At 36.7% G+C, this 10,997-nt stretch overlaps 1 protein-coding gene across 6 annotated transcripts in view; it reads left to right on the forward strand.

The window, feature by feature from the left end:
- Positions 1-9,275, forward strand: part of LOC129953500 (tyrosine-protein kinase Fer) — a 159,078-nt gene extending 149,803 nt beyond the window's left edge. For all 6 annotated transcript variants that reach the window (XM_056066743.1, XM_056066752.1, XM_056066747.1 and 3 more), the window contains 5 exons: positions 2,464-2,838; positions 2,906-3,206; positions 3,274-3,402; positions 3,470-3,652; positions 8,664-9,275. In XM_056066743.1, coding sequence (XP_055922718.1) covers positions 2,464-2,838; positions 2,906-3,206; positions 3,274-3,402; positions 3,470-3,652; positions 8,664-8,818 — 1,143 coding nt within the window. In that variant the 3' untranslated portion in view covers positions 8,819-9,275. The remainder of the gene's footprint in view (positions 1-2,463; positions 2,839-2,905; positions 3,207-3,273; positions 3,403-3,469; positions 3,653-8,663) is intronic.
- The last annotated feature ends 1,722 nt before the right edge of the window (positions 9,276-10,997 follow it).

A 10,997-nucleotide genomic window follows, 5' to 3' on the forward strand; every position in this document is an offset into this window, starting at 1 on the left:
ATTTTTTAACAACTTCTGTAACCATTTCTATTTGTAAGTCACGATGTAGATCGGTATTTCTTATGTACCAAGGTGCATTAACTATTCCACGAAGGACTTTGTTTTGGAATTTTTGGATGTTTCGGTATTTGTTTTCTTTGTACAGCCCCATAATTGGATACTGTAGGTTCAAACAGGCTTTAGTACTTTTTTGGTTAGTTGATGTAAACACATACTTTTTATTTCTTTAAGTCTGCCTTGTGGTAGCATGAATAGTTTTCTTTTACATTATCTAGACTTTGCCCATTGGAGAAATGTGTTTCGGACATCAGGAATATCGATATGTTATAGATTTAAAAAGATTTTTAATTCGGATGAATGTTGTATAAGACCGTTTGCATAGATTTAAGTGTTCTGTCCATCATTGTTTTTTAAGAGCGACTTTTTCGCTGAATTGTTTGATATTCAAATCCAGTTTATCAATTCTTTGAAGAATAAGTTGTAGCATTTCTTTTATGGAAGTCTCTTCATTCTTCCACACGTTTTTAACAATCTGAGGCTTTGTTTTCATCACTTTTACTTTGAAGGCAGCCTTTTTTAGGTGGTTCCTTCTTAGTATTGTTTACAGCAGATAAATCGGTATTTACTGTGTTTCTGGGTTTGTCTCTTGCATATGTATTTTTTCTTCTGAACTTTTGAAACTTTTTGACAACTGGGCAGTCTCTATAGCTTGCCGGGTGATTACCCTGTCAGTTCACACATTTTGCTTTCTGAGCTTTGCTCATAGGACAATTTTTAGTTGCATGTTTTCCTTCGAACTTTACACAAGCAAACTCTCGGTTACAATATTTTTGGGTAGCTTGCATTTACAAGCTTTTTTTAGTACATTTTTCTATTATTTTCTTAAGACCACCAAAAATTGCAAATCCTGAGATCATAATTGGTGGTGGTGTAATTTTGTTGCTCCTTTTAGCGTGAGATATTGATTTATCAGCAGCTGTCACATTTTTCGCTTCTTTAGTTCCTGTAATCAACTCTTTGTTATTTTCGGTTTTAGAGCTTTTCTGATTCCTTGAACGAGTCTCGGGAAGTCGGGACTACGTTTACGTTTCTTTGTGGTATGCTTATTTTTCTTTTTCTCAGTTTCAAACAAGAGCTCTTCTTCATCAGTTTGATATTCAGGTTCAATATATTTTGGACTTAACTGAAGCGTGGACTCTGAATCTTTCTTATCAAGCAAGGAAACTTTCTCTTCGAGTTTTTTCACTTGCAGCGGAAGACTTTGAACTAGAACTTCAAGTTGTTTTCTTGCCGCTATTTCAATTTGCCATCCTTCAATGTAGTTCTTTGATTTTGATTGGTCTTTCTCTTTGACTTCGTTGGAACTCTGTGATCTATGATGTCCATCTCTTTATTAATCTTGGTTCCTTTTTCACTGAAGATGTTAAGTATTGTTTGAGGTTGTCGATAAATAAATTTGTTTGGGGGAGTTCCTTGCATCTTTGAACTCCGTCCTCCCCAGAATCCATAGGACCTACCTCGAAAGAGAGTGGATTTAACAGTTTCACTGGAGTGCCACCTGGGGTATTTAATCTAGTCGTTTTGTTCATTGCCATAATTTGTTTCCATAGTTTATATTCAGGGGCCCACAGGGTACAGACGCAGACCAGTGTGCCACACAATATGTGTCAGACGCTCTTGGATTTAATCGTGAGCTGGTGCATTCAGAGCGATATTTCTGTTCTTTTGCTCCTACTTCCTTAAAAGGTAAATCAGGTGGCTCAGCTCATGGATCCAATTGATCCAACGCTCGTCGTTAGTTGGGTATCCAGCGGGCACCGCGATAAGGTGACGTAGCCATTTTGCCACGCAAGTTTGGGACTTGAAAAACTTTATGTTCAAAAGAATGCAGTTGACTGCAAATGTATTCCCTTAAGTTGTCTTAACCAGTCCATTCTATGACGAACATAAATGATCCCAAAACGTCGGAAAAATGTTCTGGATTACCAAACGAAAATGACGGAACATTATCTGTCAAAAATTCAATTTTTCTACACATCAAACTCGATCATACTATACAACTGAGTAGAATAGTTGAAAATCCGTAAGAATATGGACTGTTTGATTCCAGTGTATGCTTTATTTTTTGTATTCAGTTGTACCGCCTACTTTAGTAAAAGTTCTGTTTCCTTTTTAGTAATATTTGACTTTTGTTAAGTTTTTTCCTAAAATATGAGAGTTTTAATAAAAAAATATTTAAATGTACGTAGTTTTTATTATTTTTTTATTAGTTCTGATAAGAAATTCACCAAACCTTTTGCTTCCTTAACATTTCACCATAACCTTATCTTAGCATGTTTTTTTTTTTAATCACAAATACTTAAAAAGCTTGTACTTTTTCTTACGACTTCAAAAAGTTTTGTAAATATTATTTTGTAGCTTTATTTTATTTCAAGAAACTAATTTTGAAAATATTAATTACAGATGTCCCTTTCATCGAACCGCCCACTTTACGAAGAAGAATGGTTTCATGGTGTGCTGCCTCGTGAAGAAGTCGTTCGTTTGCTCAATAACGATGGAGATTTTTTGGTTCGTGAAACAATTCGCAATGAAGAAAGTCAAATTGTTCTCAGCGTCTGTTGGAATGGTCATAAACATTTTATCGTTCAAACAACCGTTGACGGTCATTTCCGGTTCGAAGGACCACCATTCCCCAGCATACAAGAACTCATAATGCATCAGTATCAATCACAATTACCGATAACAATTAAATCAGGAGCAATTTTGAGACGTTCAATATGTCGGGAACGCTGGGAACTGAGCAATGATGATGTAGTATTGCTAGAAAAAATTGGAAGGGTAATTTGTACTAAATTTAAGTATTTAGTACCAGAAGTGTTCTAAAAATGCATTCACTTGATTTCAGGGTAATTTTGGAGACGTCTACAAGGCGAAGCTAAAGTCTACAAAACAGGATGTTGCTGTGAAAACCTGTCGAATGACCCTACCTGATGAACAAAAGCGGAAATTCCTCCAAGAGGGTCGTATTCTCAAACAATATGATCATCCAAATATTGTTAAGTTGATTGGAATCTGCGTACAAAAGCAACCGATAATGATTGTTATGGAACTTGTGCCTGGTGGATCATTGTTGAATTTCCTGCGAAAGAATTCAAATTCCCTGACGACAAGACAGCTCATGGGTATGTGTAGGGACGCTGCTGCCGGTAAGGAAGAAGAAAATTTGGACTTCAGGACAAAACATCAATAACTTAAACTTATATTTGTTTTTAGGTATGCGATACCTTGAATCAAAGAATTGCATTCATCGAGATCTGGCGGCTAGAAATTGTCTCATCGATTTGGAAAATTCTGTTAAAATTTCTGATTTCGGAATGTCTCGAGAAGAAGAAGAGTACATTGGTAAAAATTGAATTGTTTGAATTAAGCGTAAGAATTTACTGATGTCAAATTTCTGTTGTGTTTTTAGTTTCCGATGGAATGAAACAAATTCCAGTCAAATGGACTGCTCCAGAGGCTTTGAACTTTGGAAAGTATACTTGTTTATGTGATGTTTGGTCCTATGGCATTTTGATGTGGGAAATTTTCTCGAAAGGCGATACACCTTATTCGGGAATGAGTAATTCGAGGGCCAGAGAGCGCATTGATACAGGTAAGAAAAAGTAGAACAATTTTCATATTCCTCAGCAATAATTAAGTACAATGAAAGCAAGAGAACTTGGATCTGCTTGATTTTTTTTGATTAATTTGTTCAGAATTTGCATATAGCCCTTTGATTCTTCTTTTACATTAGGTTCTTAATGGCTGAAACTCAAACACGCTTCAACTTCGGCTTCGTCTGACATTTACGAGTTCAGCCATAGGAATTCAAAGAATGCTATCACAATGAAGCTTCGACCTTACGTTTCATTTGACAATCGGAAGGAAATAACGTAAATTTACGAAATGTCACTCCAAACGGAAACTCTATTTCAAATTTGCTGAACATTTGCTTTGTCTGACAGCGCAACTGCTTTTAAAAAGTCAACAAACTGATACAATTTAAGCCATTTAAAAATCTTACTTAGTTTCTGGAAATTTGTATGCATTATGACTTGAAAAATACGTTTTGGCGTTATTTTTTAGTGCTGTTCTATGGACTTCGATCTTAAGATGCTTGTTATAGTTGTCATTGATTTTCATCATTTAAACTTATCATTAGAATTCTTTTTACAGCTTTGTTGTAGCTATCGTTGAAAATGTCTGTCATTGGACACAAATTTCCTGACTGATTGCAATCAAGTATTTGAGGTTGGATCTAATTATTGAAAGTAAATCTGACAGGTGGAACTGCCAAAAATATGAAAAGTTTTATGTAGAACGATCTTGTTTCAAATCATACACTCAAAAATCATTTAAATTTATCACTTTCTAAAACTCAAGCTTCATTTCAATACCAAACTTAACATAGGTAACATAGCTTTTAAGCTTCAATGATAAAAACCAATCATTGTAATTATTTTGACAGGTAGTTTAAAGCGATAATTAAAAATTCATGTCATTGACATAAATATCTTAATGGAAATTAAAGCGCAATTCAGAATCATTGGTTTCACTTTTGGAATTATAAGAAGGTTCAAGAAAATAAATTTCGTTCCTCAAAAAATTAAATATACATTTTGTAGGGTCCAATTATATCCATCGTAGTACCCGTAGCATGATAGTTAGTGCGTTGGTCTGTCATGCCAAAGATCTTGGGTTCGATTCATGCCTATGCCAAAACTGTACGTCCCCCCCATCCTTGACAACAGCACTCGCACACAGGAATAGTTAGGAGCTGTTAGTTAGTAGGTCCTAGTTCTCAACGGACTGTTGCGCCACCCAAAAAAAAATGTTTGCCATCATTGGTTTTGAACAGTGAAACCAATCATTGGAAATTTTTGACAAGTCGGCTGTAGTTTTCATTGGAAATATCTGTCATTGAAATAAAATTTCCAATTGAATTCAAGCGTTTTCCGGTTGGAATTAAGAATCGGATTTAGAGGCCACTTATAGCTATCTTTGAAATCAATTCGGACATGTTTTTAATAGATATTTGACTTTGAAAATAATTTTCCTGAACAGCTGAAACTTTTATGTTCAAAAACGAAAAGAATCATTGATTTGTGTTCCAATGACAGATTTCTGTCAATTAACATTTTTCGGTGGATTTTAATTACGACTTTTTTTTAATGACAGCCATTGTTCTAAACGACCAATCAAAAAAAACTCCAACGATTGGTTTTGATGATGAGAACAAATGAAAGCTTTAATTGGCTCCTTGGTTTTGAACATTGAAAGTAAAACTGACAGGTGGCAAATGAAACGCTTTCAGTGAAACAATGAGCGCATTCACTTAACTAGGGACGACAGACATAGTCAAAATTGAAATAGCTTTCTGATTGCAAAACTAAATACTGAACGATTAATTTCATTTTAAATGTGTGTCTCCTTACTTATCACCTGATTTTGAAACTTAAGAATGAGTGTCTACTGTCAATGGGCAGGTTTAGACGCCATAAGGGACTTGAAAGTAAGGCAAGTTTCTAGCGTCTGTTTGGCCAGCTGCCAAAAAATAACCTTCCAATTAAGGCAACTTTACTTACTTAAGGTGGCGCTACAGTCCTGTGTGAACTAGGGCCTCACCCAACAAACTTCTCCATCTAGCTCGGTCCCTAGCTAGATGTCTCCAGTTTCGCGCTCCAAGTTGGGTGAGGTCACCTTCCACTTGTGCGCGCCACCTGATTCGCGGTCTTCCTCTACTGCGCTGTCCTGTGGGTGCGGATTCGAAGACTTTCCGGGCCGGAGCATTGGTTTTCATGCGCTCTACGTGACCCAGCCATCTTAGTCGTTGGACTTTTACTCTTCTGGCTAAGTCTACGTCGCTGTACAGCCCGTACAGCTCGTTGTTCCAACTTCACCTCCACTCCCCTTCGATGCATACGGGACTGTAGATCACACGAAGAACTTTTCTCTCGAACCGACCCAAGGTGCTTTCATCCGCTTTTGTCATAGTCTATGCTTCTGCACCGTATAGCAGGACGGGGATGATAAGGGTCTTATATAGCGACACTTTGGTCCCTCCAAACAGAAATTAGCAAGAGTCATTTTTCGTTTGATCTCAGCACTGGTGTTGTTTTCTGCGTTTCCAGCGAAGCCTAGGTAGACGAAGTCCTTGACTACCTCAAAGTTACGTCTGATGCGGATGGTGACGTGTTGTATGTCCCTTCTTGACGACAGCATGTACTTTGTTCTGCCTCATTAACCGTTAAACATATTTTTGCTGCAAAAATGGCTCTATACAGCTCGTCCCTGTAGATGCTGTCATATGCGCCCTTAAAATCGATGAAAAGATGGTGGGTGTCGATTTGGTCTTCTTGGGTTTTTCCAGGATCTGCCGTAATGGGAAATTTTGATCGACTGTGATCAGATAAGTTGGTGCATGCTTCTAACCAACTTATCTCCAGCTGCTTTAAAGAGCTCGGCATTCAATCCATCCGCTCCAGCGGCTTCATTAGACTTTAGCTTTGATATGGCAATCTTTACTTCGTCTAAGTCGGGAAGACGGGATTGTTGGCTTTCGTCGTCTATATTAAATGGATCATCCTGCCTGACAGCGGAATTCGGGTGGTCTTCGCCGTTACACAGTCTGCAGAAGTTGTCCGTCCATATCCAGCATTGACTGCGGTTCCACTATGATGTTTCCACTTTCGTCTTTGCAGCCTTCGGTTCTAGGTTTATCTAGCTGTGAATTTCGTATCACCTGTTCATAAAACTTTCGCACATCATTCCTGATTTTAAACCTCTCAACATCTTCGACCGCACGCTTCTCATGCCCTTTTTTTCATTCTGAGAAGTTGGTGTTCAACTTGCCTCTTCTGCTCATAGAGCTCACGAGCAGCTCTCGTCTTTTTATGCAACGCCGCGCCGCTTTGCGTGCCTCTTGTTTGGCTGCATTTGCCTGCCGACATTCCTCATCATACCAGGGGTTCCTTGTTGGTGGCTGTTTGAAACCCAGCACATCAGAGGCGGCTTCTCTGATTGCATCTTGTCAATGCTGCCACTGGTTTTCGATACATTGTGTTGGCGGCAGAGAACTTCAAGAGAGGTTACTTGTAACTCGGTCGGAAAAGGATTTGGCGATCTCTGGCGATTGTAGCCGTTCGACGTTGTACCTTCTCCCATCACATCCCTGTTTTGCCTTGGGTCTTTAAACCCGAAGTGCTACCTTGGCTACAACGAGGTAGTGGTCCGAGTCGATGTTAACTCCTCGGAAAGTTCGTACATCCATGATGCTGGAAGCGCGTCTGGCGTCGATCGCAATATGGTCAATCTGGTTGACGGTAGATTGATCTGAAGAAGTCCAAGTTCCTTTGTGGATGTTGAGGTGTGGAAAACGCGTACTGGCTACCATGACGTTTCGCCCCGCAGCAAAATCTATGAGCCTGAATCCATTGTCGGAAGTGTTGTCGTACAGGCTGTTCTTCCCGATTATTCCACCAAAGATGTCTTCCCTTCCTAGCTTGGCATTAAAATCACGCAGGACTATTTTAATACCGTAGCTAGGACACTGCTCATATGTTTTGTCTAAGAGCTCGAATAACATATCTTTGGTGTTGTCGTTCGCGCATATCCAGCTAATATTGCGAATTTAGCCTTGATGCGTATTGTCATGAGGCGCTCATTGATGCACCTATAGCTCAAGACTTCTCACCTCCAATGACGAAGTCGCATCCAAATAAGCGCTATTGGTTTTCGTGGTAGCAGTCACCATAGTAAATATCGCAGTTTCTCATTCTCTCTTTGCCCGGCCTATCTCATCGTATTTCCTGGATGGCGGTGATGTCTGCTTTATAGCAGTCTAGGGCCTCCGCTAATTCTTCGTGGTCTGTTAAGGGACCTAACATTCCACGTTCGAAGTTCGTTGTCCTTAATTCGTTTGCGTAGTTTGGCAAGAGTAAATCCGTCCGTATCCGAGGCTTGTTGGTGCTTCGCAACTATAAAGTTTTAACGTTGCCAGGAAGTCGCCCCGACGGTACAACCCCCAACCTGGAAAGCCAGATCCTAAGTATAACTCCAAGGATAGGGAGCCGGATAAAACCGCTCCTTATAGGCCTGTGCTCCGAATAAGTTGTAGAAGCCCTATGAGGTGTTCACTAAGTATGTCAACTTTACTGGATCTGTAAACGCCACCGTTGATTCCATCTTAGGAATTCCTCCGCTGCCGTCTGGATAAGAAGAGGTTCTTTAGTTTAAACACCTCTCCCCCCCCCCTCTCTCGTTTTCTGCCCTAACAACTTTCCACTGGGGTTGGAACCCAATCTCCAGTTGAGGCACTAGGCACCCGATGTTCACCATGGGGAGGTGAGAGTAGGAGTTGACAGACAGAGGTGGGTTTGTGGGCGCTTGTGTCCTCTTGAATGCACATGTCTACCACTTGAACATCAAGCTTCAAACTCCTATCTCCTCAAATGTTTAAAATGTCCGTTTCCTTCAGTATCTTTATATTTTCTCAATATGTTGCAAGAACTTGATGCGATACAAATTTCTTTGAATTTTGAAAAGGCCTTAAATACATATTTTCTTAAATCTTATTTTTCGTTTTAAAAACTATAATTTAAAATTGTGTTTTATTTTATCAACAGGTTTTCGAATGCCAGCTCCTGACAACACACCGCCAGAGATGTACCGTCTTATGCTTAAATGTTGGGCTGCCGAAGCTGAATCTCGTCCACACTTTGACGAAATATTTAATGTCGTCGATGCACTGATTATTCGTTTTGATAACACTAGCAATTAATTCACATAATAATTTATTATGCTTTTTGTCACACTGTGTCTTAATTTATTAATAACAAAAACAAAACCGTCTCTCAACAATTACACTACTTATACATAAAATCATATTCTTATAAACAAACAATAACAATTAAAATTAAAATTAAACAAAACATATTTTTAAGTCTTTGCAAAAAATCGTAATCGTCCGAAATGGAAGTTTTTCTCTCACAACGATAAACTCATTAAAAAAACAATCATATTTTAATAACTAATCAATAAAATTTCATATTTCACATTAAATTCATAGTATTAACAAATTAATGTATGATTTGCATTTTGTATTATAAAAAAAAAGCATGAAATATTTTATTTGAAAATATTTTGAGTTTTTTCTTCGTCTTATGAATTTAAAACTCAATGTGCCAAAAAAAGAATTATTAATTTTTATTATTTACTAAGTGCTATGTATGTTATATTATTGTTTTATTATATCTATAAAAAACAATTTAAATAAATAATTAACATTTCTGTTCGGATTTGAGCTGTAATTTATAAATATTTAAGTTAATGTATTAAAGTTTTCTTTCTATTTTATCGAAACGAAAGCTTTAAATTTAATTTAGGTTTAAATTGTTTGTTTAATTTACAAAGTTTAATTTAAAAACATACAAAAATATTAAGTGATTATTTTGAATTTGCTGATGTAAAAAATTTAAATTATTAGATGTATTTGAAATTGTTTATAATTATGTTTTTAAGGTCATAAAATGTTATGTTATGTAATAACTTAGAGTATTATTTATTAAGTTCAATTTAATATTAAAACAATTATTTTTAAACCTTTAAATTTCAAGTCCTACGAATGAATTTATGATTATAATTATTGAAGTTATTAATTTTTTGTTTTTAAAAATAATATTCATTTGGATTATGAGTATTTTAATAGCTTAAAAAATAAATAAAAAAAGATTTTTTAACTAGTCCTGTAAGCAATGTACATTATTATTTTTTAATATTCAAATAAATCAGTAAAATATAAAGTAATTTTTTTTTTCATTATATTTTATGAAATAGGGAATTCAATTCGACACTTTTCAATTTCAGGAATTTCAGCTTACCATCAATTTAATGGCATAAAACCAAAAGCTTAACATGTTTTGTAATCAATAAACTTAAAATGAATTTAAGATCAAGCTTAATTTATTAAGATTTCGCGCAATCGTAATTTTCGCCTTTTAATATTTTTCGAACTATTATTTATTTTATTTATTTATTTATACAGACTAACATAGTAATCTTAAATTGCTAAGTTAGTACAAAATTTACAGAGCACAAGCTGCATAGGCGTTCGGCTCGCTGATAAAGATTTATAGTTTAAAGTTAAGTTTTAAAATAATTTTTGTATAGTTTCTAGGTTTTGTACATTTATATTTTTAAGTAGTTCGTAAATGTTAACATTTTTGTTAGATAGTAGGTGTGGCATGTCCATTGTTATTGTGCAAGTATAGCAGATCGGTGGGTTTACTTTTTGTGATAGTTTCCTTGGGTACAGTAGCTGGGAATATGGGTTTGGTTTTGCTAATATTGATTTTAGAGTAGTCTTTGCCTCTGGATTGTCTCGATTTTATTTCTGATGGTTCTTATAAGATCCGACTCATCGAATGCCTTAAATAAGAAGGAGGGGGATTTGTTAGCAGAATTCGCAGCTTTGTCAGCGTATTCGTTACCCATGATGCCGATGTGGGCAGGGACCCACATAATTTTTGCTTTGTTTGCTGTCTTGATAACAATATCTCTAAAAATTGTGATTGATGTGGAGCTGTTATTCAAGTTCATGATAGCATGGATGATCGAGAGGCTGTCTGTACATACGACCCAGTGTCCTTTGGTGTTGCTTGCATATTTTAAAGCTTCGTAGACAGCTAGAGCTTCTGCGGTAAAAACTGATGAGTATTCAGGGAGGAGACCTATCCTGAGTAGTTTGCCATTTTGTGATGTTACAGCAAAGCCTGTGTGGTGCTCTGTTTTAGAACCGTCAGAGAATATGAATTTCCAATTCCTGCTTATGAGTTCATTTTCTATGGTGTCGAATACTTTTCGGTAAACGATTTTTGGTGTATAGTCTTTAGAGTAATTGGCCAATGACAACTCAAAAGATTCTGGTCTGCACATCCAGGGAGGGTATGATGATGTTCGAA

The sequence above is a fragment of the Eupeodes corollae genome, chromosome 1 (genome assembly GCF_945859685.1).
Source record: "Eupeodes corollae chromosome 1, idEupCoro1.1, whole genome shotgun sequence".
Classification (NCBI taxonomy): Eukaryota; Metazoa; Arthropoda; class Insecta; order Diptera; family Syrphidae; genus Eupeodes; species Eupeodes corollae.